The 27,034-nt window shown below is 36.5% G+C and overlaps 1 protein-coding gene across 3 annotated transcripts; it reads left to right on the forward strand.

Annotated features, from left to right (window-relative positions):
• kiaa0513 (KIAA0513 ortholog) lies at positions 1–26,835 on the forward strand. 3 transcript variants are annotated; one of them, XM_028451111.1, is made up of 13 exons: positions 1–114; positions 8,162–8,681; positions 9,680–9,779; positions 10,766–10,839; positions 11,196–11,266; positions 14,918–15,125; positions 15,201–15,241; positions 15,326–15,398; positions 16,782–16,859; positions 17,015–17,044; positions 20,311–20,391; positions 21,773–21,867; positions 23,941–26,835. In XM_028451111.1, exons 2-13 carry the CDS (start codon positions 8,311–8,313, stop codon positions 23,988–23,990), a joined length of 1,272 nt encoding a protein of 423 aa, XP_028306912.1. In that variant the 5' UTR covers positions 1–114; positions 8,162–8,310; the 3' UTR covers positions 23,991–26,835. The 3 variants fall into 3 exon arrangements, with proteins under 3 accessions (XP_028306912.1, XP_028306913.1, XP_028306914.1); XM_028451112.1 differs by having other exon boundaries at positions 15,332–15,398; XM_028451113.1 differs by lacking the exon at positions 17,015–17,044.
• The last annotated feature ends 199 nt before the right edge of the window (positions 26,836–27,034 follow it).

The following is a 27,034-nucleotide window of genomic DNA, read 5'->3' on the forward strand; positions in this document are numbered from 1 at the left end:
CATGCGCACTGTGAACAAGGATCTCCGTCCGTGTCTCGGAGCGAAAGCAGCGACACCGACGACGCAGCAGCGGCCAGTGGACGCTGCAGGTCTGCGGGTACAGACACGACTCACGTACGTCCTGTCATCTCCCACTCTTTCCTCTCACATCGTATTCCTTTAGCTACACCATCGTTTAGCTTCCATGTTTACAGCTGTGGGGGTCATTCCGTGTCGTGTAGTTTGAAAGGCTCCGGGGTCACAGCTCGGGGTTACCTCTCCTCTTTGACGTGTACGTGTCTTTTAAAGGTCACTTTATTTGTTTTAGTTGAACGTGGTTTTATTTTTGTACATGAGTGAGCAATGTGTGTGTGTGTGTGAGAGAGAGAACATGGCTTCACTGGGACTGCGTTGAGGCTTATTTTTCAGGAAACGTCAGCTTTATCTGTGTTTGTGCTGCTTCCAATCTGAGAGCAGGTTAATGATGGAAACCAGCTGCACTCTGCTCCATGTTTTCACATCACATCCCACTTCAACCAGTACTGCTCACGTCATGGTTTTTAATGTGTGAACCATAATCTCACCTACAACACGTTAAATTCACCTGGGTTTAATGCAGTATTTTACCATGTGATGGATAGATATAAATACTTTATTGTCATTGTTCGCAAAAAAAAAAAAAACAAGGGTATTTTGTTGGATTATTCCATGTAGCATATTTATCAGAATATAAATTGTGAAGATATGAGAGTAAATAAATTAATATTCACATTACCTCAAGACTTAAAACAGTTTTGGCCCCAAACCACGTTTAAAAAGGGCTATTCATACGGAAACGTGTGAATAGACGGTAGTCTATAAATACGGAACGCCCCATCATTGGCCAGTTTAGGTCACGTGATAGGTGCAGCACGTGACTTAAAGTACCTTCAGTTTTATTTTAGCTCATATTTATTTTTAGCTACCCCGCTAACTCTTATTTTAGCCCTAAACCAGGAAATACCTTAAAACGTAATTTAATTTTTTTGTATATGTATTTTTAACGGTACTAATTTGCCATGTTAATTATATAAAAAAAATATATTTATGATAAAAGCAGGATTCAAACCTACGGTAGCAAAAGGGAGAATTCTTGAGTCAGGTACTTAGACCACTCAGACATCGTGACACGGTGAAAACACACAGGCACATTGCGCTTATGTAGAAAAGGTCCGAAAAACGTATGTTTTCGTAGCAATAGTCTGTAGGTTATTGATACGTTTCCGTATCAATAGACAAAAAAAACGTGTGAAATTTGCGATATTTCTTTTCTTGTAAAAATATAATGTCAATGTTAAATCTAAATCTAAATGGTAAATATTAAATACAAACATATTTGTTAAATGTTGAATCTAAATCTGATTGTTAACCGAAAGTACCAACATAAAATCTTCTTTTTGAACAAAAATCGAACCCCGCCACACTTAGAAAACCATAGGACAAACCTGCTTTGTGTTTTTGTAAATATGATTATCTTGATTTATTTTAACTTCTCTTCAAATATTTTCAGCAGGGTTGCTTTAGCACCCCCATGTGGGAGAGAGGCTAAGGATGTGCTCACAGCCTCTATTTATACCTTTGCAGTTATTTGTAATTGTTGACATTTAATGACTTCTGTCACATAACGTTTGTTCTATACTCAACAGATATATAGATCTTATATACTCTAGATTTCAGAATACAGCATTCTCATATATATTTTCTCTTTAGTCTAGTTGCTGCTTGTTTTTCATGTATGTGTGTTTGGTATATCTATGAGGGCAGACAGGCTTGTTGTTCCCAGACATCCATTTTACTCATCTCAATCCCACTGGAGCCTGTTAAAGCTTGTTCTGTGTAGAAGTAGAAGTGAGGGAGTATCCCACAGACAAACCCACACACACACACATTTACTCCAACACACCTGAACCTGACATGTTCTAAGAAAGTGAAAAGAAACCTGGACAAATGACATACATGTTGAGAGAAAATAGTAAACTTTGAACATAAATACATGTAAGCTTCACCCTAATAATATAGGCCTATTGGTATAAATCAGGGGTGTTGTGTTTTGGTTTTTCTGGACCACCCTTTTTTAGAAGAACAGGAATTGGTGTTTATAGTTTTGAGAAGATTGCGTCATTTTCTCTCATCTCCTTCAACATGGTCTCTTCCAAGTGTGTTAATGTGTTAATGACTCGTTTTTGACCGTGGGTGGACTGTGCAATTGCATGGCGCCCCGTAGATCAGGGGTCACCAACCTTTCTGAAAATGTGAGCTACTTCATAGGTACTGAATAGTCCGAAGGGCTACCAGTTAGAAAAACACTTCTTAAATACTAAATGTTCATGCTTTCACTGTAATTAGAGGGTAAGATAATAAGGAAGGCTAGCAGTAATTTAAAAAGGTAGGAAATGTTTAGGTTTCAACATGCAGCACTTTATTTCTCCTAATTTATTATATAATATTATTTTCATTACATTTCATAGAAAATTATCATATTCCTATTTTACTAGCTTTTAACAAACAACTTTTAACTAATTGTATGACATGTAACATTTGTAAAATGTAACAATTATGTAATTTACAAAAATCCACCTTGCATTTAAAAAATAAATTTCACATATCATGTGTATATATATGTCATACCACAACCCATACACACTAAAAAACATTGGTCACAATATTTTAGTGAAAATAAACATTTAAAAATGGTAGTTTAATACTAAAACTTTATCAGGTGCAGCAGTATTTAACTCTATTAAAAGCAGGGTAGGTGATTTTCAAAAACTAGCATGATTCTGAAAGTAGCATCCTCAGAGTGCTACGCTTTTACCCGCCCCCTCCCCTCTGTGCTCCCTCTAAAGCCACGCCCCTTACTCACATGCACGAGCGCTGGTGCTTTTTCTGCTTCTGTCTTTCTTTTCTTGCCCTTGTTAGCAAGGCAAGCTGTCATCAGTAAACGTGGAGCGGCTAATTTCTCCGCCATACTGTGTCACCAGTGACGCGCTTCGAGTGTGGGCTAGGGGTCGAGAACAAGCAGGAAGACGGAGGAGACGTGATTGGTTAATAAAAAGTTTTTACGGGCTTACAGCTGCTGCAGATGACGGATTCTCTTCGTTCCTTTTTCAGAGCACATAAGATCTTAATTTCTGTCAGGACATAAAGACAATTTCAACCAAAAACTTAAAAAGTGTGTTTGGAGGAAATTACATACCCTGCCTTTATGTAATATCTACATATGTTATATGTATTTATCTTTGTGAGTTTGAATCCTGGAAAGTAAATCAGATTATAGATGGAGCTCATTGGTGACTAGAGCTCCTCAGGGCCCTTCACAGTCCATGCAGGCTACCTGGTGCCCGCGGGCACCGTGTTGGTGACCACTGTGACTGTCATAGGGGGACCCAAAGTTGAGTTTGAGACCTCATCTGGGCCTCTGATTTTCAGTAGTTACTTTATGGATACGTGATCCCGAAATAAATGTCCTGAAACAGATATTTATTATGCAACAGAAGACCCAATTGCCTACATGTTTTTGAGAATATCACACATTTTCACTATATTTTCCCCACATTAAATCGTTGATTAAATGTATAGCAAGTGTTGAGAAGAACCTTTTATGTGTGCAACTTTAGCAAGCTGTTTTGACTTCGGAAACATAAAAAAAAAAATACTGGATTTAAATGCCTTATAATACTATTTTGACATAATTTTTGGACATTCAGTTAGTCCAGGGGTATGTCACCTGCGGCTCTGGAGCTTTATGTGGCTCTTTGACTCTTTTGCAATGGCTCCCTATAGTAAAAAATGAAAATAATGAATTATTTCTTACAGAGGGTATTGATGAATAATGACATTAACTTGAAATAAAATTATGATTAAACCATTTGTTAACCTAAAAATAAATCACATTGTGCAATAACTCTGCCACCTTCCTACTAATTGATCATGCATTATCAAATTCAAGTTATTTTTTGTAGCCTTTCAAATACAGCAACCCAATATATAACATTATTAAATATAAGTTTAACTGTATAGAATGTTATGCTCCCTTAAGAGTAAAGGTTGCAGACCTCTGATTAGTCAGTAATTATATCAAACAAGGGAAAGCCAATACAATGGAAATATATTGAATGAATAATTTTGCTCCACCCTGTTTCTTCTGTTTTGGGTAATTTGTACAGGTTTGTGGTTGGCTATGTGCCATTTTTTTTGTCAGTCTTGTTCATTCTTATTGTCAATCAGGGGATTGATGTATTTTTGTCTTTGTTTTGTTTCGTGTTTATCATTTTTGGGTACTTTTTTTTTTTTCTTGTATTTTTCTTTTTCTTTTTTGTTATGGTTAGCTTTCAGGTGATTCATGACATGGCAGTGAAAAAGGGCAAACAACCAGCCTAGCGTCTGACTGCCAAGCACCACAGAAATCCAACACTTGTGGTTATCTGCTCACAGCCACTTGTGTTTGACATTCGTCTGTTGCAGGATGTGATGTGAGCGCGTGCAGTTCCCGTTATTATTACTGTGCATGCTTCACATTGTGCTGCAATATGGACTTGTGTGAGTCATCTGATTAACACACAGCTGTATTAATATTTCTATGTGTAAAAGAGTACAAATTAGTATACATGCACTCCCTTTACTTGAGAAGTATCATGAAACCCAGGCTATTTGAGCATGCTTTGACAATATGGTAAATTAAACAACAAACGCTTGTCAAAATTATTACTTATAGTTAAAAATATCTATTGTGAAAGAAATCATGCAAAAACCCAGTAAGATAAATTAAACATCCTAAATTTCATATCCGGTTGATTCCTGAAGTCTGTGCTTTATGTTGATGATGTCACAGGGGGAGCTCATGGTTCTATACGTGTATGTAATACAGGGTTGGTGTCAATTACATTTTTAAATTACAATTACGTCATCAATTAGACATGTTTAATTACAACTCGATTATGATTGATTACATTGACTGGCATTTTTTCCCAATTACAATTAAAATTACAATGATTATGTTCCCCCTGAAAGTCAATTACAATTACATTCTGAATTATTAAACTTCAATATCAATTAATCACAATTACTGAGCTTTTAATAAATAAGCCCATAAAACATAACCTTCCTCTTGTGTTAGCTTTCTGTTAGCATTTCTTATGATAACAAAATGTCTTAAAAATCAGCTGTAAAATACACAAAAATATTATTTATCATTTAATTTGTTTCTAATCTCTTGGTTACCTTGTTAGGTTTCCTAATCAATGAAAATATTGTTTTAATGTTTTTGATTTTTTTTAGCCTTTTTTCTGTCAGTATACCCCTAAAAAAATTAACTGACAGGAAAACTTTATATTAAACATATTTTAATAATTATTAATGTGTAAGCCATAAAACTATAACGTGGTTCCCCAGGTTTGCATTTAATGAAATTGTAAATGACAGTTTTGATATAATTTCCATGCCAATTACAAACTTAATTATAGAGCGTAGAGTATTCTTTATTCATTGCGCAGTGGGGAAATTTACTGTCACGACACCTCAATAAAATAAAGTGCAATAAAAGAGAGAACAGAATGCAACACACAGAAAAACCCGACAGACACCCGAAAAATAGAGCAATAGATAAAATAAACAATACAATGATAGAAGCTATATATAAATAGAAATATTAATTGAAAAAATAATATATAAAAGATACAGACATATACATATTTATAGGCTCAATTACAATTTAATTAAGATTAAAACAGCAACAGATTTTTCCAGTTACAATTATAATTATGTAATAATTGCAATTGCGTAGTTAAGTAATTACAGTTATAATTGACCCCAGCCCTGATGTAAACAAACAACATGAAACAGAATTACATACTTGTACCTTAAATCTGAATAAAAAGAAGTTTTTTTTTGTTGCTATTTCTGTTTCCTGACTTAAATATCTCAGGGAAACAGAGGGTTGTAAATGAGGGCGTGAACAAATGAGAAAGTGTTTCCTGCTCTTGGCTTTGCAGAAATTATCCAAGTACAGCATGTTGTTGTAGTCACTGAGACGTCCCTGTAGGTTGAATGATGGAGACGCCCTCATGTAGCTGAAGGACACTGCACCATTGTAGTTCAGGAAAGTCCCTTACAGCTGATCACTTTCTGTCTTTCAGCTTTTTCTTAAGGTAGGACTTTAAAATCAGCCTTCTAAGTGCTGTATTATTGATATTCTTTATATGCAGTACAATGTAAGAGTGAAGCACAGTAATTACTTTGCATTGGCTGTAAATGGCTCATGAAGTCTGGCTGACAGAGACGGATTGGTAGCATAGAGCATAGCAGCGCTGCAGTCATATATTGCTCAGTTGATGTGTTTCTGCATTAGTGTGTTGGTTGATAACTCATGAGGTGGGAGGTGATGCTCGGGGGGCTGGTTACATAACACCACTGGGTTTTCATGTGTGAACTGTGGCAAATGCTGGAGATGGAAGAGTTAACTAGGGTCAGGCCTTGGGATTCCTGCTAGAGTTAGTAGGCGGTATGTCCAGATTCAAGATATATTGAGTTTTCTACAGATAGATAGAGATTCTTTATTCATCCCGCAGTGGGGAAATTTACTGACATGACAGTTCAATAAAAAGTTCAATAAAAAAGAATGCAACACACAGAAAAACCCGAAAGACATGCCAAAAATAGTGCAATGAAAATAAAATGAAATAAAAAGTACAATAATAGAAGCTATACATAAATATAAATAGAAAAACTAATCTAAAAAGAATAAAGGATTTAAATATATACATATTAACAGATGGGGAAAGGAGATATATATATATATATATATATATATATATAAATATTTACAGACAGTACAATGCCCTAGACTTGTTTTGTTGTATAGCGGTGTGGATGAACGACCTGCGGTAGCACTCAGTCCTACTCTGTGGGTGTTTCAGTCTGACGCAGGGGGTGAGAGCTGTCGTCCATTTTTGGCGATATAGAAAATTACAATATCACCTATATCAATATGTCTTTTATAGCTTATGTTGTATTAAAATACTTATTTTAGGAGTCGCTGCTTTCACTCATAGACTGTAAAAAGAATGGACAGGACAAGCTCCTCCAAAAGTGAACTGAGGTTCAGCATCTTCTTTTCCCTTTACCTAGAGTCATGCATGCGTGCGTGTGCGGAAAGTGGAGGAGGCGGGGCTCCATCTGTCATTATGAGAGCAGAAATTTGCTGTCGTCTGCAGTTCAAGTGGACACTGATTTACTGCGTTTGACTGCCAAGTGATTGCATTAACTCACTCCATCTTTGGCTGGGACTCAGGGAAAATTTCGACCAATCTCGGAACAGCTTTAACCTGTCCAGAGCTGCATATTTGTGTTGTAAAATTCACCATATAGTCATTTAGAGAGTAAAAATTTACCATTTACACATATTTTTAAGTCCTACCAAGGACAATTTTGAAGACATTATATTTCATATTCTCTGACATGTGGGGAAAATGTTTTCTTTCTCAACTTTCTACACAGGATCAATAGTTAGGATAAAAGTTTGAGTTTTGCTATTTTTACCCAACATCATTAGCTGACGTAGGCTTGCCTCTCAGCAAGCACAAGTGTTTTAATAAGCCATTAGTCAGCAGCACTGGGTTTGTCTCGGTCGGGGCAAAGCATTAATCATCAGAAAAGATTGGAGAGAAATAAGAGTATGTACATTTTAATGGAAAAACTCCAAAAAGTTGGGAAAATGAAGATTAAAATAACGTGTGTGTGCTAGTTTTGAAAGTCTTATTTTGATATTCAGTTTTTTTTACATCCCCAAACAGTAAATCTGAATCAATGCCTGTGCAAAATATGTTTTTCTTGATTTGATCCATAACCCAGTCTGAGTTTGGCCAATTTAACATTTGATTTTATTTACATGCACTTGCACGAAAACGTGCATGTAAATCCGTCATATTGGCCCAAAAACAAGCATGTGAGGGTGGGTGTATTGCATCTGATGTTACTTTTTCTGCTGGATTTTGTATAAAAACATACTTTAAAATATATACTGCCACTTGTGTTTTTAGGCAGTGAATGTTGTAGTAATGTCCATGTTTTCTATGACAGAAAATATTCTACATCTGTTGTATATAAATAAAGTGTAAAAACGTATTCATGTTATTTTTGCCCACAGATGAATTGGGTGAGTGTGGTCTGCACCCTCCAGGGGTGGGATGGTTTGACCTCTGGGATCCAAACCTAATAAAGTCCTCAGATGTGTGTGAGCATCGTCCTCCCACGCCCCCGCTGAACAACAAGGCCGTCTGATTTAAAAACACAACAATGGACAACCTGATAGACTTTGACGTGCCTTCTGACCCCATGTCTCTCAGCGTGGTTGGAGGTCCGCACCAAACGGACATCTTCTCCCCTGAGCCGACATCCTCCAAAGGACTGCATCATCAGTCTTTGCTGCCAGAGCCGCTGGCACCGACGATGTCAGGCTCGCATCACAACCACAGATCAGAGGACGGGGACGACAGCGATGCCACGGAGTCGGCCGACAGTGAGAACGACATGGACCCCACCTCTGACACGTGGGCGCTGAGGCGGTCGTCGTCGTCTTCTGCTTACAGCGGAGAAGAAGCCGACGCTGACTCGGTGGAGAGGAGGCGCTTCATGAAGGCGTACGTGGAGAAGGTGTTTCACGGAAAGTAAGCAATGTCTTCATATCTCTTCTACTATATTGCGTTAAAGCTCAGTCAGAGCTCATATAATATTATATTTGTAATTATAATTTAAAAAATAAGTTCTAGTCGTTATCGTAATTAAATTGTAATTGAGTTCAGATAATACACTTTGTAATTGTAATAGCCGTGAAAAAAAAAATCTATGAAACTGGTCAATTACTCATGCATTGTCTGTAGGAAGTAAGTCTTGCTGTAGAAAAGTGGGAGGTTAAGTAGCTTTTTCATGGATGGTTTAAATGGGAGCTTTAATGGTACGTTCACACCAAACGCGTTTCGGACGTCAAAATCGTGCCACACGCACACGCGTTGTTGGACGCTTGTGCTCATGGAATACAAACGCTTGTCACCAGTGTCGAAGATGCTCGGGGCGTGCGTCGAGGGGAGGGGCTTCTCTGTTGCCGATGGTGTTCATACAGTGGATGATGATGTGGCGATCAGTTACGTTCATAATTCACGCAGTGACTGTGAAGTGGTGGGGAACATTGTGTTGAGAAGGCGGTGTTTCCGGCCAGATGTATGTTGGTGTGACTCAGTGTGTGCACTGTGATGTTAGAGGGTAAGTGTGGTTGAAAGGAGAATAAAGTTTGGAGTTCCTTGCTGAACACGCCCCCTCTGACCCCCGTTTATCGGCTCTACATTATCCAGAGAGTGGCTTGGTTTTGTTTGTGTCTGGTCATTGTAATTGAACATGGGTAATTGAAAATGTAAATGTAACTGAAAAATGTAATTGACTCCAACCCTGGCACTAGGCAACACTCTATATTTGTTACTTGTCTTCAATGGTAGATTTAAAAAAAAAAAAAACCATTGTGGGCTGGGGTAAAAGGTAAAGGTAGAACGACCTGTTGATGAAGACCTGTGTTTTCACCTGAGTTGACAAACAATCGTCAGGTTGGGCCCATTCAGCTGAGAGCAGAGCTGTGACTGTGTAAATGACAGCTTTGTGGCCAATGTTTTCACAGCGAGGACTTTGACCAGGAAGAGAAAGCTCGTTTTGGAGAACTGTGCAGCGGAGACAACGGAAAGGGCAGGGAGTGGTTCGCTAAGTACGTCAGCGCTCAGGTAAATCAAGGTCATCACATGGCACATCGGCAGTGATTTAGTCTTTTTATGAAAAGACAATATCGTTTTAGTCAGAATTTAGTCTTTAGGACTATTTTATTATAGTCTAGTTTTGAACTAAATGACATTAAGATTTTAGTCGACTAAATCTGTTACGGATATAAGTAACAGATATAAGTCGACTAAGACTTTATACATTTAAAAAAAAAATGTGATCAATGCGTAGACCACATGATCACGAGCTCTCAATGGATTTTGGCTAAGGCCGGGCAATTTTGCCTAAAAAAAAAAATCTCTGATTTTTTTAAAGAAAAATTTGAGTTTCGATTTGATTTTCGATTAAAGAGTGATTTTAATCTGACCTCCAGTTTTTATAATTTTTAGACTTTTGGTTTGTTCTTTCATTTATTTGTTATATATCTATTTTTTCTAATGTTTCATCTAATACATGATTATACCTGCTTATCAGGGGTGGCAAATTTACTCACGTCCTTTACTTCAGAAAAAGTACAAATACTAGTAAAAAATGCTACTCTGGTCAAAGTAAAATAAATTAATTACTTGATACTTGAGTAAAAAAGGATTTATTTAAATATGTACTTCAGTACAAAAGTAAAATTAAATTCTATACCTTATTTCCGTTTTGTTGTTCTTTTTACTTTTCTTCTTCTTTTTGCGAGGAAATCAAACTTTGCGTTCACAGACAATCACCAAATTTTGCATAAAGATCCAGCATGACAGTTTGCCTCAGCTGCAAAAACTGGATGTGAAACAGGAATGTAAAAAAGATATTTGAGTGTAATCTTGTTTGTATAACGTTTTATTACGCTATTACTCTTTATTGTATTTCTTTACCTGCCATTGAGTGATTCTACTAAATAAATACTACACACACGTAACGTGTTGAGGATGTGAATCTGCTGCTTCTTTCCTTTTGCTTTTATGTGGTGTGAAAACTGACACCTTGTTTCTGTTTGGGTTCACAGCGCTGTCACTCCAAATGTGTGAGCGAAGCCATTTTCTACAGACTGGTTCAATCTTTTGCTGTCGTCCTGTTTGAGTGAGTAAAGCTGAAAGCACAAGATGATCTGTGGCATTTCCCGTCTAAATGTTTATGTGTGCTGATGAAATCTGCTGCAGAATTTATTGTTGTATTGTTATACTGTAGTCAACATCTCCAAGCAAATATATACTTGTCCTCAAATTGACAGAAATGATGGAATAAACACACAAAAAGACATGAAAAACTTCCTTTTATTAATGCTCAAATGGGTCACTACTGTTCTAAATGCTGACATAAATGTTGATAATGTGACATAAGTGTGATAATGGCCCTTGGATCAGATACAATTGCATTTTTGTTAATATCCACTGTGATAAAAGTTGCCCTACAGAACAATGTATGTGTGTTTACAGGTGTTACCAAATAGACGACTACAGCCCTGCTAAGAACCTCATGACCATGTGCTTCACCTACTACTACATTGGTGAGATCTCTCTGCCTTTACCATAGGGCTGCACAATTAATCACATTTTAATCGTGATCACGATTTGAGTTGCCACGATTAAATGAACCTAAATATTGCAGACGAGGCATCCTCACTATTGTTGTTCGTTTTTTCTTCCATCTGCATTAACTCCTCCTACAGTTTGTTCAATTTTGAAAAATTAACTATAAAAAAAATTGAGAAAGTTCCCGTGATTTATCGCCTTTGAGATTTTTATTGGAAATTTCTGCTCTTTCAACTTTTAACCCCTTCATTCCCAGCCATTCTTCAACCGAGTTTGAATTACTACCTTCAACCCATTTCAACCCTTTTCAACTTTTTTCAACCTTTTTAATCAATTTCAACTTTTTTCAACTTTTCCAACCTTAAACAACTTTTTTCAACCTTTTTCAACCAATTTCAACTTCTTTCAACTTTTTCAACCAATTTCAACTTTTTTCAACCTTTTTAACAAATTTCAACTTTTTTCAAAATTTTCAACTTTTTTTTTTTACTTTTACAACCCGTTTCTACTTTCCTCACCTTTTTCAACCCATTTCAACCTTTTTCAAGCTTATTGCTAATGTTAAGCTAATGCTAGGTTAGTGCTAATGCTCGGCCAATGCTCACGCTAGGCTATGCTAATGCTAATACTAACGCTAGGTTGTTTTGAATGCTAGCTAATGCTGAGCTAATACAGTGCGATGTGGGCTAGCACCTGTATCTCTCACTTGCATTTTCTTCAGGAAAGTCAGCTGCAGCTTTGAGTCATTTTGTGGATTGATGAGAGCTGTGAGCTGTCATTGTTTCTAATGAGTTGTATTTTGTGAAAGCACTCTGTAATAGTGTATTTATTCAGTTAATCCTTGGTACATTTTACATTCTTGATTTAATTTTTTTCTTTTTTTGTATGATTTTTTTTATTTAAAGCTTCATTTTGCACTGCAAATTGTTCATATATTATTGTTGTTATTTTAAAAGTAGTGCAAAAGAAATACAGATTTGTCCCTAACATGATAAATAATTGTGATTATAATCATGATTACAATATTTATCAAAATAATCATGATTATCCTTTTTGGCCATAATCGTGCAGCCCTACTTCCCAAATTAAACTTGCTTAAACCAACCAGCTGTCAATCAGTTAGTGCTCACTGCTGACATAGGCAGAATTCACAGAACCACCACAACTCACAGCTGTGGTTTCTATCGCTGCAACACAACAAACAACAGCACTGCTGGCTTCTGTGTCAGCAGGAAGTTCTGAGGTACGAGTGCAGCTCTGTGAGACGATGAGGTTAGCAACTGGAAGTTAGATGTTTCTTCACATTTCCGATGCTCCCCTGTGAGTAAACTAAACAAAATTAAACCAGTGTTATACCTCTGAACACGCTAAAACAAGAATAGATACAGATTTTCTGAGTGTAGATTATTGGAAGTTTTTCCAAACTCAAAGCCGCATGTCCATTTCTTTAAAGGGGACATATCATGCTAAATCCACTTTTTTAGCCCTTAAATGCATTTTGATGTATATTTAGATTGTTTAGAAGCACAGAAAAGTTCAAATTAATCTCTTCAGGTGCTCCGTTGATATCTTTATATTCTGTTTTGGTCATATTTTTCAATCTGTTTTGATTTTTCGATTCTCTATTACGTTTTTTGAACAATAACGTCCGCGGAACTGCCAAATTATTACATCAACTCCAGGCCCAACACTTCGAGCAATCCGCCATTTTTATTTCTCGCTTTTATTTTGTAGTCCAAGCTCCAGGATGCAGAAGTTACGAGAGGAGAAATCAAAATGTTTGGTTGTTGGATGTAGTAACCCACACGCTTCATTACACCGTCTCCCAGCATCAGAACCTTTTCAAAGTGCCTGGTTGAGTTTTATTTTTCACGGAAATGTACCCACATCTGTGGGTAAGGTCATTTTTGTGTGCGCGTAGCACTTCAAGGATGACAGCTTCAGCAACCTCCACCAGTATAAAGAAGGATTTGCCAAAAGACTTTGTCTGATTGGGGGTTCAATTCCTTCTATCTTTGGAGACGACGAACAGAGCACTTCGGTAAGCTGTAAATAACGCTAAAAAGTGTGATGATAAGACGTCCCTGTCAATGTTTTGTTAGCATTAGCAGTTGCACCGTCTTCATATGTTAGCGCTGTGTGCTCGTTTTAGATCCTTGATGATATGGCCTACGTGGTTTAATTTAAGTCTAAAGTTTTCATTAGTCATTTCATTTTGCCGTTTTTGTCTCCGAAAAGACTGTATTAAAATGCATTTCGTGACGTTAGCTTGGCGCTAGCGTTAGCTCGGTGCTTGTGTTAGCTCACTTGTTTGGGTTCTGCAGGTTCATCATCTTCATTTTCATCTCGCTCCGCTGGGTCAGACTCTGGCTCGAACATGTAAGGCTGGATGGACAAGTCTTCCGTTGTTGACACTGTGTCAATAACGTGTGAATAAACTTTTTCTGCGCCGCTACATAGCCGTATCTCTTCTATCAAACTACAAAAATGGCCGAGCAGGGTGGAGTTGAACCTGGAGAGGGGGCGGGGTATGAAGTGTCTCATTTGCATTTAAAGAGACCGCACCAAAATGAGTTGCTCTTAGAAGCACATCAGAAAAGGGGTCTGGGGAGCTATAAGAATGAGGAATTCAGACCCAAGCAGTGCAGTTCCGCTTTATATAGACCACAACTGTATGATTTATATCTAAAAAGGAAGGATTTAAAACCATGATATGTCCCCTTTAAAGGTCAAGTATGATGCTATTTTTCTTCTCCATTTGTTCTCAGAACCGCAACAACATAGTATTTCAGGTTTATTTTCCCAAACATGCCTGTTTTCTGGAGTTTTAGCCCTCTGACAAGTCATTTTCAGAGCGTTCCTAAAAACTGGCTGTTTAAAACCAAGACAGAAATACAGAAACCACAAAAACCAGAAAAGCGGCATTTTTAAAATTAAAATATTAATGGAAAAATCTTGCTTTGTTTGTGAGATATTTGAATATTTACAGGGAAATTAGAGCGAGAGCTTAAGCACGTCACATTCTGTCAGAGCGAACAGTTTTATGGTTCATGTGGTATCCAAATAAACTGGTGACTGACTATCGACTGTGAGGCTGGTGTGAGGAACAATAGACGATAGAACTTCTACAATGACACAGCTTTTTTAAGGGCAGTAAAAATATTTATTTTGCACATTATAATACCGCTAGCCATTAATGGCAGCTGTCAACACACACGGAAGTTGATCACAAGAAACAAGGAGCACCAGTATATTCATTACACCACCTCTTCTTCCTTTAATCACATATCATTTGTATGTTTTTTGTAACATCCCAGTTTTTGTTTTTATTTATTTATGTATGTATTAATAACGTTTCTATTCACCTCTTCATCAGTAATGTGACTTATGCGTTGCTCCTTTTCTTGTCCGGGAGTAAAAGTCCGCCCCCCTCTGTGGATCCCCTCTGTGTGGTCAGCTTAAAACATGAAGCTCTCGTTATTTTTGTTTTGGTTTTAAGTCAGTAAAACAAAATAAAATGGAATAATCAAAGAATGAAGGGTACAAGGAAGGTCCAATCATCTCTGTTTATCTGACAAATGACACACACATTTTTCACATGCACATAAGTGTTTCCTCGTCTTCAGGTAAATCCCAGCCGTCTCCCTCGGAGCTCTTCGATCGTGGCGCTCCTCCTGCTTGTCCAGACTCGTACTTGAACAAGGCCAACTCCTGGCTCACAGGCAAGAAGGACGCTGCCGAGCGCCTTCTGAAAAACACATCCAAGAATGACGTCAAAGGCTTCTTTGGAGGCCTGGAGAGTAAACTGAGGAGTTCCATGGCTCCAAAGCCTGAGTGAGAAAACGCCTCCAAAAATTCTCATGAAAGTGTTAATGATCCTGGTTCTTACTGCTACTCACTCTTTTGTAGGGATGGAGAAAATCCTCCAAAGGACAAAGTCCAATCAGAAGGTACAAGGCACCAGAAATTAGCTTGATTATTTGTTGTTTTCCAGCACTTTAGTTAAACCTGTTTCATTTGTTCTTCTTGACAAGTATTAGAGGCTTCCGAGGAAAAGAAGGGAGAGAAAGTCTACCTGTACACGCACCTGAAGCAGCAGCCCATCTGGTAGGCATGTTTACAAGCTTTAAAAGTATGTTTGAAATAGGAGGACTTGAATATAGATATATATATATATATATAGAGATGTTTTTAACTTCTGTGGCTTTATTCCCCATATTTTGACTTTTAAAACAAGTCCAATAAATGCTTGGATGGTTTTATAAAAAGTTTTACAAAACAAATGAAAAAGTTAATATATTATAATCTATAAATGAGTAAAAATTAACAAAATGCAGTTGTTTTTTTGTCTTTTTTCAATTGTAATTCTACTTCTGCAGATAAAATGTAAATTCCACAAAGATGCCGATGTGTTAAAGGTGACATTCACAAATTATAATAACGAATAATTAAGATATCACCATCTAAGTACATGGAATATAAATTTTAGGAATGTGATCATGTTTATACATTTGTTTGCACTAAAACAGTGGTCTCTAACTACTGAACTAGTACTGGGTAGCTAAGAAAGTTATGCTTTTTAAGGAAAAATATTTTATTTTCATGTGTATTTCAGTAATTTTACTTTTCTGCTCATTCACTCAATGCCACTCGATTACTATGCCCTTTTTTTAATATAATTTATTATCATACTTGCCTTCTTGAGTCACTAGGACAATAATCCCAGATTATTTAAAACCGTGTTTCCTAAACTTTATTGCTCCTTGTACCCTTTAGCCTTTATTTCTTATCACAAGTACCCCTTTGCTCATATTATATATTATTTATTTGTGTTTACAGGCTCGTCTAAACTCCTTCTTGTCTCGTCCAACATTAACCTTGAATTTAGGCCTTTTTGTTCATTTATGTCTTATGTTTTGCTCGTTTTAGAACTTGAACTTCATCTTTTGGTGTATTTAAAATATTTGTGCCCCAAATTATTATTGATACATGAGAAAAAAGTCTGTGTGCATGTAAAAAAAAAAACTATAATGTTAAAAAAAAATAAACTGGCATGTTTCTGTGTACCACCTAAGAGGTGTTTAAGAAATCTCCCACCAGTTAAAAAAAAAAAGATACAGTAAATCTCGTAGCTTCCTAAACCTCACATAGTGAACTATTCTCTAACTGCTTAAGTTTGGGAACAACATTTTATTGCATTGCATTTGTTTCAGACAGTATTAAAGTAGTGCATTGCTGTAAATATCTATAAAAATATAAATGATAAGTACAAAAACTATTTTAATAGACAATGACTATCAGCAACACAGTAACACTTCAGATATAAATATGTAAAACATAAGTGAGGCCTGGAAACACAGTTATAGATCATTTAAACACCTGCAGATTATTCTGTTTGTCCTGTTTGATCAAAGCAGGTAAAATCCTGCAGATAAAAGTTGATGTCACTCTCTCTCTCTCTCTCTCTCTCTCTCTCTCTCTCTCTCTCAGGCACACGCTGAGATTCTGGAACGCTGCTTTTTTTGACGCCGTCCACTGTGAGCGAAATAAACGATCGCCGACCACGAGGTGAGTGAGAGTGGAACACCTGCGTCCTCTTGTCTCTGATCTGATTTTCACCTCTTTCTCTCTCTAAATATATATATATTTATGCTCTTTGTGTTCTCCTTCTTTTGGCGTGTTGAAGTTAACCCTTTGTCTCCTTGTGCCTTGCTGCCGGGTAGGGGAACACAGGATGAAGAAAAAGACGAGAGGTCTGTCTCCAAATGTGCCCGTTTAAAGATAAACAAGTTAAACTTATAGAAAAAGGAATATGGCAATCAATGTGTAAGAAACACATTCAAGTATTTTCTAACAAGTTCTTCAATTACAATTAAATTACCATTAGAGTGACCTGCATTTTTTCCAATTACAATTATATTACAATAGTAATGCCAGCCATTTTCAGAACAGATACCCCCCTCACTGCCAGCCATTATAGAGCATTTTGACTGATCTTTTAAGACCCACAGAATATTTTGTACTATGACTATCTAAAATCCCTACTTTCTTCCGTAAATTTTTTTGGTTTTTAGCTTGTTTTGTTTTTCCATAATCAGCAGTTAAATATAGGTAGGTTTCACAGAAAACGCCAATTTCTCACCAAAAAGCTGAGAAAACTGGCTTTTTGGAAAAACATATACCTGTAAAGCAGAACAGTGACTTTGAGCCTATTGTTTTTTGCGTTAGTGACACATCAAACATCTAAACATTGGTTTCCTTCCATAAAACAACAAAAAGAACACTGAGACCAGGCTTTTAATGGCAAAATCATTATTATTTTACAAGTATTTAACAAAATACGTCAACAATTTTTACATTTGCATAAGTGCGTGTGCGCTGTGGAGCACTCTCCTGTGTGCGGTGCAGTCGCGTCTCGGCGGATGAGCTTGTCCCTGGAGAGGTGGGGCACGCCAAGTCTCGCAACACTCTCAAAGTGTGAGCTGCCCAGGCTTTGCCATACTCTCTCTCTCCTCCACCCTCTGATCCAAAACTGTAGTGCTGCCACCTACAGGGAAACAGTTGGTCACTACACCACAGTACAAGTCCGATATCCATGGGATAATTCCACCACAATGTCCCCTAGCAACCCCCGCTGAAAAACACAATTGATGACGTACATATACGTCAATGGCAGTGAACGGTTGGATTTCAAATTACATATATGTACGTCATTGGCAGTCAATGAGTGTTTAATCACAAGTACTGAGCCTGAAATAAATAACCTAATAAAAGTTAACAAAAAGAGGCTAAATGTTGAGAAAAAAGGAAACAAGCGGTATTTATTGGGCAAAAGATAGCTTATTAGAATGTAGAGAGGCCAAAAAAATAAAGAAATTCCAAAAATTGTGTCAAAAAAGAACTTGCAAAAATTGACAAAAAAATTGGAAAAACGGGGGCAAAAAATGGGAAAAATTAAGTTACAAAATAGCCAAAGGAAATATGTAAAAGGGATTAAAAAGTTTCCCCCTTTTAAGGTTTTTTGGGGGAATAATATTTAAAACTAAGACATAAAGAGCCTCATGTTGAGCATTATTAACTTAATAACAGCTTCTACATGGTAATATGTACCAATACATGGTGATATTGTAGTGGACTGGTCTGCACACAAAATGTCAGGGCTGAATTTTGGTCCCAGTCCACCCCTGTCTGGTTATAGAACATATGAGCTGTGCTGTGTAGAAATACTAATACTGAAGAAAAGACATGGGAATGCATATGAGAGGTCACCCTGTAGCGATGTTTATGGTCTCATATTTGTGCCGTCTTTACGTTTGTTAGCATGCTGCTGTTTGTGTGACATATACTGTATATTATTAAATCCCTGATTTAGTTTTAATTATTGCACCCACTGTTATTATCCTATACATGCAGGTGTATTTCTGGCTGTTCACACCTTGCAGCATGTCACATCTTCCTTCGTGCTCCATCTGCATGTTTCATTTCTCCTGCAGGTCCTTTTGTAGCATTTGACTTCAAATCAGAAATGTCATATAAATCTGTCATGTAATCATATCAAATCCCATCAAAAGGAAATAACACAAGATTAGCACCACAAACTCATTAAAATGTTCCTCCCAAAAATGCGAAGATTGATTCAGAAAATGGGCACAAGTGTGTTTTTTATACTTTTTTTATCAGTGTTTGCTTGATATGTGACATTTGTAAAGAGCAGGGTTGGGGTCAATTAGATTTTTCAGTTACAATTATCTTCTCAATTACTAAAGTTTAATTACAATTAATCGCAATTACTGAGCCTGAAATAAATAACCTAATAAAAGTTAACCTTCCTCTTGTGTTAGCTTTCCTTTAGCATCTCTTATGATAATGGGTCCTAAATCAGCTGTAAAATACATTAAAAACAAATATCTATCATCTAATTTCTTTCCTATCTATTGGTTACCTTGTTAGGCTTCCTAATCAATGAAAATATAGGTTTTAATATTTTTGGTGTGGGTGTCTGAGCCTTTTTTGTGTCAGTATACCCCTAGATTTACTTTTTCTCTAAATGGTAAAATGTGGGAAAGCTTGATATGAAACATATTTTAATAATTGTTCACTATATATATGTAGAACTGTACACAGAACTGTAACATGGTTCTACAATTTTGCGTTAAATTCTAATTGACATTTTTATATAGAATTTTCAAGGTAATTACAATTACAAAGTCAATTATCTAAAGTCATATGCATTTTTGATTATGATTACAACAGCAACAGATTTTTAAAATTACAATTATAATCACACCATAAGTGTAATTAATTATCAAGTACGCGATTACACTTATAATTGACCCCAACCCTGGACAAGTGTGCCACCTCAGATATTTTCATACTGTGTTTTAATTGAACCAGATTTATGTTTGAGAAATTTTAAGTATAGGATACAGTTATTTTATATTTATTGCGTGTTCCATTTTTTTTTCAATACAATGTTAAAGTTAAAGTTTTGGGGTTTCTTTGTTTATTTTACCAATTACAAGACATTTCAGGCGACCACACATGGGGTCCTGACCCCAAGGTTGAAAAACACTGACTTATACGAACAACAGCTCATGGATAGATTCATGATGTTTACTAGTGTGCAACATGAATTCCACATTTGTTCACAGCTTTGTGTGTTTTGTTTTTTACGTTGAGTAACGTACATATGGATGCTGTTCATTCTAACCATGATTTTGATCTTCTGCTGTTTGTTCGTGCTCTCTGTCGCTTTCTGTGCATTGATTCTTTGTTTTGTATCGTGGGGTTACTAAATGAGAAGTTTCAGGGATGGATTTGATTTGTCTTGTTGCTTTGATTTTTTACATCACACGACAGCTCTCTGTCTGTGTGTGTCTGTGTTTGTGTGTGTGTCTGTGTCTGTGTCTGTGTCCATTGCTTTGAAGCTCGGCTCCACATCAGTGCCGTGACACCCAGGCCTGGCCTGTTGTAGGTCAAATCAAATTAAAGGCTGACTGGGCTGGTCTCTGTGCTGCAGGGAAAAGTGGTGTCACATGACACAGGAGGAGAGAGACGACAGCTCCAAGATCGATGAGAACATTGCGTTTGGGCAGCTTGGGTAAGAGAGCTGACGTACTGCTGTCTCTAATAATACAAAGTAATCACACCCTCATGTAATAAGCATCTCCTGTCTAATCTATCCATCGATCTATCAGTTTCCCTATTTATTGCTCTGTTCTACGTGCTGGTTTTGGCCCCCAGAGGACGACAGTCTGAGAAAATGCTTAAATACTACAGCATACTGTAGTATTTAAGGTTTATTTTCCCAAACTTGCCTGTTTTCCAGAGTTTTAGCCTCTGAAAACGCAGTAATATAACACATTACTGAAACAAAAATCTGCAATATATTACTTGTTACAATCACATTAACGCAAGTTAAATAGAGACTTGAATGAATTACACTGATGAAAAAATGAGTCAAAAAAGTGTTGAAAACTCCACCTTAAATTCTACACCTTTCTGTGGCGTGGAAGAAGAAACTCTGCATTGTGATATAATATCTATGCTCAGGTCTTAAGTTATTCTATTATTTAGACATAAGGTTTTTCTTTAAATTATACAAACTTGTGTTTGGTATATAGCCTTTCTGGCTCTAAGGCATATTTTATATCTTATTTTAATTACATTGAAAAAAAATCACAGTCACATTTTGCATTTCTAGTCATTTGTTTTATGATGAATGTTTTATTCCTAGAAGATGTTTTGGTTAGTCTATGTTGAGGCATTGTTTTGCAAATGTTGCACATTTTAAAGCACTGGTTACATGTTTACATTGTTAAATAAGAATATGTTAATGTACTGATGACTGATTCAAAGGTCATTTGTCATTTGTATACATTAATCTGTAATGGTATCAATGTAATAAGATCAGTATTTTAAAATGGCTTCACATAACTTAAATGTGCTATTAGCTAAAAGTAACTTAAGATAGTGTAACTCCGTTTTTGAAGATAGTAATATTGTAATATAAATGTTACATTTTTATGCCTGTAACTATTAATATATAATGTATTACAATTTTAGAGTACCTTGCCCAACAATGGAGTGTTAAAGCGTGTGTGTGTGTGTGCGCGTGTGAGCTTGTAAAGCCCAGAGACTTCTGCTTTTGTTGGTCAACACCGTAATGTTCTTGTGTTGGCTGAAGATTTAAATGTTCTAACCACGTTGGCGGCCACACCTTCCCTTTAATACCATCTGGAGTAAAACTCCCTAAATAATCTGTAGTCAGTAAATAAACTTGAACAGGTACAGCATTGTCTGAGGGATTAAAGGGCTGTTACTTCCACTCCTCCAGTTTGCATTAAAGGGATCCTCCAGTGTTTTAACAAGTTTGATCTAAAATCTTTGAAATGTACTTATTAGAAGATCTATGTTTAACAAAATGCAATATTATGCACCATATTTTACTCTCCAGTTGATGCAAAGTTGTTCCTTTTCAGGACGTTTACCCACAACATGTTGGCCTTTGGTCTCAGCAAGAAGCTGTGCAACGACTTCCTGAAGAAACAGGCGGTTATTGGGAACCTGAACGAAGGTAAAGTGTTTAACAGCCCGACCCACAGTGTGTTTGTCACCACTGTGGGTCAAAACTGTGCTACACGTTTTGTTGTGATCCTAAAAACTAAATCAGGGGCATACGTGAAAGTAACAGATTACAAGTACTCACGTTACTGTAGTTAAGTTGCGTTTATGGGTACTTTTACTTTTTTGAGTATATTTTAAAATCAGTCGTTTTACTTCAACTTAAAGGTCCTATATCATGCAAATGAACTTTTGTTACAATGTTAATTTCTTACCCCCAAAGTATTATTGGGCTTCCTTCCTGCATCTTTGAGAAATCCTCAATAATCCTGCGCTCTGAGCTGCTTCTTGCCCTCTTCTGAAGAATGAGTGGTTCAAATTCTAGTGACGCCACTAGCATTCAGAACCGCCTCCTACAGGAAGTGTTTGCTGCTGGTGCCGCCCTTCCACATTGAACATACACGCCCATTCTCTCTGGCGCTAGAGGCATGCGAGCGGCTGAAGAACATCTGTTTGGATGTCATTGTCCTTTCTTATCCAGTCTGCACAGGGAAAATAAACTGACTTTGTTTTTGTACCAAACGATAATGTCCGGTAATCGAAAATGCGTGTTCGACTGCGAAAGTCCTCAGAATTTGTTCAAACTTCCTAAAGAAGAATCTACTCCCCAGAAGTTGTTGGAATTTATCTCTGGGAGCACGCGACACACCATCCGTCATCCGTTAGTCTGTGACCGTCACTTTACAGAAAACTACTTGATGAACCATGGCCAGTTCCAAAATGGATTGTCCAGTAAATTACGTCTTCAAACTGGAGCGATTCCCACAATAAAACCCACTGATGGAGAGACCACGGCCGTAAGTAAAATATACCTCCCGTGAAATGTTAGCCATACTCACTTCTTTGTCTTTATATTTGAAATACATTCTCTGGAACTGTTTACAAAGTTTGGTGGGCGTGTCTGTTGCCCATGCTGCCGGGGCTCTAGGGCTACGTCATGAAATGGGAGGCACTCACACGAGGAGAGGCGGTGCTCCGAAAAACCGAGCATCTCAACTTCCGGGTTGAAAGAAAATAAGTCATATTTCTAAATAAATTAGTATTCTATTTTTGCAAAATATAAAATATTACCCATATGTGGCTATAGTTGATTTTGGAAGGTCTTAATATAGCATGATATAGGGCCTTTAAGTAAGTTTTTCAAAAGAAGTAAAGTAATTTGTTACATTTCCACACACAACTGATACTGAGTAAATTAATATTGTTTTGTGTTAAAATGATCAACAGACATTGTGAAACTACAAAAAATTTAATGACCAGACATCAATCAAATGCATTACATCATAGCCGACCAATCAGATTAAACGTAATGTGCGGCACCAAAACAGCATTGAATCATGGAAGTTATTTTCTCAGTTTTAGAGTTAATAAATGTAGCTATACTTAAAGCCTGATCATTTTTTCATTTTAAATTTAATTTATTGCCATTTTGTGCGTTTCGTTAAACTTTATATTTTATACAGATGCCTTTGTGGAAATTAAATTAAATTCCAGTTGTGCAAGATTTGGTCCCTTCCTTTTTTTAAGTTTATACATGAGATGTTTACTGTATGCAAGGGAACTGTGGCAAGATTTATTACCAAAAATAAACGTGGGAGGTGAAAGTAACTAGTAACTTTTAATTTGAGTACTATTTAATTCAGCTACTTTTCACTTGTACTTGAGTCTTTTATGTATGACTTACTTGTACTTGAGCACAATTTCAATCAAACAACTACTTGGACTTTAGTTGGATATATCAGTACTTTTTGCCCCTCTGGTCAGGGGTTCTCACGTTATGGATCAGGGCCCAAAAGTGGGTCGCTGGTTGGTTTTTAATGGTTCAAATGCAGACACAGAGGGAAAGAAAATCTGTTCATTTTTCTACAGGGAGTTGGAAATTACCAACCTATAGGTTACTGAAAGTCAGTTTTGTATAATAATAATACAAATGTTAAAGAAACAGTATGTTAATTGCTCTAATATCCCAGCATGCAGCACGGTTTTATCCTAATTCTGCCACTGTCCGTGCTTCTCTCCTCTGCAGAGCAGTACAAGCTGCTCACTGAACACATCGAGAAGATGGCGGCGGAATAATCCTTCAAATCTTCCATGTGACAATATGACGGCCCTCATAATCCCCCGGCTCCCAGTACACCCACCCACCCACCCACACATCCACCCAGTGTAAAAACCTGCTTCAATCCAAGGTGTAGCATCTACTGTATCAGCAATAACAGCCTCCAGCATCGGCCTGCTTCCTCCACCCAGTGTGAACCAGGAGAGGCTCAGTGTGTGTCAGTTACATGTGCTGTGTTAACTGTATGAATATATATTTATTATACCTGTGCTGAGATGTTTCAATGATCTATATGGCAATAAGAAGCTTTAATGTTGCTCTGGAGCTGAGAACAGAGGATATATTTGACTCCAAAACACAAGCAGACATTTAGCGTTTTTTATCTTCACTTTGAAAGAAATTACATTTGTAATGCAGTGGGGTGTAAATTTTAGGACATCCTCAGGTCTCAGAGTGAGGTGTCAGGAAAACCTCTGTCAATTATCAGACCAAACTGACTCATGACTCAGCAAAACCTCCGTCAAATTTAACGGCCTCACTTATCAAACCAAGCGCCGTCATATGGCACAGCCTCAGGCTTCAAAATAAAAGTCATCAGACTCAGTGGCCTCAGGCCTTAAAACACTACATTGCATTTTATTTTGAAGGAAGTTGCAAAGCTGTTCTTTCTTTTTATTTATTTTAAAGTTAATATATCAACGTATTGTTTGATTAATAAATAAATAGTTAAATGAAACGTTGATATATCTTAACCTTTAAAAATATATAAATAAAATAACAGCGTTCAACTTACTCTCGTATCCGAAGCAGCACATATTGATGACGTCGTGTATTTCCGTATGTATATTTTGAACGCTGTTTTTTTAAAGGTTAAGATGTGTCAACGTTTTATTTAATTATGTATTTATGAATTAAACAACACGTTGATATATCTTAACTTACATTGTCATGTGTTACTTTCGGTTCCTTAAAAATAAAACGCAATGTGTTTTTAGGCCTGAGCCAATTGAGTTTAATGACTTTTATTTTGAAGCCTGAGGTTGTGTAATTTGATGGCGCTTGGTTTGATCAGTGAGGCCGTCAGATTTGACGGCGGTTTTGCTGAGTCATGAGTCCGTTTGGTTTGATAAATGACAGAGGTTTTCCTGATACTTTACTCTTAACACCTGATGATGTGCTAAAATGTACGCCTTAGGGGGGCCATGTGTCACTTCTATAACATTAAACAGGTGTAAATTATTGCTGTTTATGATTAAAATCTCAACTCTTCACTTTGTTATTGATAGTGTTACAAAAAAGATTCGGTGCGTCTCTGAAGCTGAAATCGATGTTTTTATACCGTACAATATTATTATTGTTCATGTTTAAACATGTTGACTGCCAGGCTTAAAAGATCATTTCAAAGAGATTTAAGGGAATATTATGGATTACATGTGGAGATCAGGATTCATTTTGCACGTCATTGGTCAGAGTTGTGACGACCTGTAGTAACGAAGGGATAAATTGCTAAAATCTGTAACTACTAAAAGCCAAGTTTTATTTCTCGGTGACAGCGAGTGCTTTGTCTTGCTTTCACAGTTGCTTTTTTTGTTTTTTGTGTTTTTAATCGATTTATAAGTGTAGGCATATCAAACTTTGGGTGCAAAGTAATTCAAACAAAGCTAAACGTTATTCACTCCATTTAAAACAAAAAAGTAAATAGTTATTTAGCTAAAAGGCAGTATTGCCAATCACAAAAACACTGAGCAGCCATTGATAACAAATATTTTATAAAATAAGGTAGCAAAAAAATCGCAGTTTTCCGATATTGTGCCTGTAAGCAACATTGTAATTATGCTATTTATTAGCAAAGCTAATTAACTTAGCATAAATGTAAAAATGCATTTTACATAATTAAAGATCGATTTTGTGAAATTTAACAATATTCAAGACTTGAGTGCGAGTAGATAAACTGTTTGCTATTTTTTATTGTATTTATTATAGTTGTTTGTTTTTATCTCACACAAAAACTAAAATCACAAATGATGAATGACTTTAATGTACAAAGCTAATACACAGGCATTAACTTTAGCATGTTTGAAAAAAAGAACCACAAGACAAAACAAAATGGCCTGTTTATTAATAAACACAACATTAAGGTGGAAAAATGATAAATGATTATTGTCAGGCTCTGATTGATGTACTTTATTTGTACAAAATAGGTTTGAAACTTTAGCTTATGTGCAAAAGCTAATTGGTGTAGCTCAAGATGGCTACGTTAGCATTACTTGAGACTAACGATACATGTTGTGGATTTGAATTGTTTTAAAGCCAAAACGGAACATTTAATAAAAGCTTTTTAGGTCATTTTAGAAAAAGCTACAGAACCGATGTAGATTCAAAACCACATACGTTATACTATGTGTAGAGTTTGATTATTTATAAATTATCAAAATGACCGACAAAACATTTTTTAAGTTTCTGCATCTTGATAAATGTGTTTTTCTTCATCAAGACCAACATATATGAGACTCTTTTCTCATCCCAAGTGCCTTTTATGGAGGTTGTTATTCATGTATTTATTTTTTAATGCTGTGTTTACCAGATGGGGAGGCAAAACTGATACTGTTTCATTGAGTATGATTTATGTTGTTTATCCTTTTGGGTTCACCTGTGAGTCACAGCTTTGGCTCTTTTTAAGTGCAATTTAAATTTTATCATAGGGCAACCCAAAGAAAGCTAATCCATTGTTCCTCCCTGCTGTGATGGTTAAACACTGAATGACTGTATGGATGCTGATCATGTTTTAATGTAGTTATGTTGGTACAAAAAAAAAACCCAGAATGACTGAGCTATACCCAGTTGTATTACTTAATCTGGCCACTAGGGGGAAGTATTGTAAAAAGGAAGGGAAGGTAATGTGAAGGACTGTAATGTAGGTCTATGTCTATGGGGCGCCGATTGTAAAGTTGCGCATGTTAAAATAAACAGCGTTTTTTTGCAACAAAACACGTTAAAAAAAAACGTGTGAATTTTTTTTTCTTACATTACTTTTGATCAGATTTACAGCAACAGTTGTGAT

This window comes from Gouania willdenowi, chromosome 6 (assembly GCF_900634775.1).
Source record: "Gouania willdenowi chromosome 6, fGouWil2.1, whole genome shotgun sequence".
NCBI lineage: Eukaryota > Metazoa > Chordata > Actinopteri > Blenniiformes > Gobiesocidae > Gouania > Gouania willdenowi.

Excerpts from the sequence above, each read along its gene's own strand:
- kiaa0513 (XM_028451111.1), top strand. The coding sequence starts at position 8,311 with ATGGACAACCTGATAGACTTTGACGTGCCTTCTGACCCCATGTCTCTC. Across the intron at positions 15,126-15,200 it reads TCCATGGCTCCAAAGCCTGA|GGATGGAGAAAATCCTCCAA; the intron begins GTGAGAAAACGC and ends ACTCTTTTGTAG. Across the intron at positions 16,860-17,014 it reads AAACGATCGCCGACCACGAG|GGGAACACAGGATGAAGAAA; the intron begins GTGAGTGAGAGT and ends GCTGCCGGGTAG.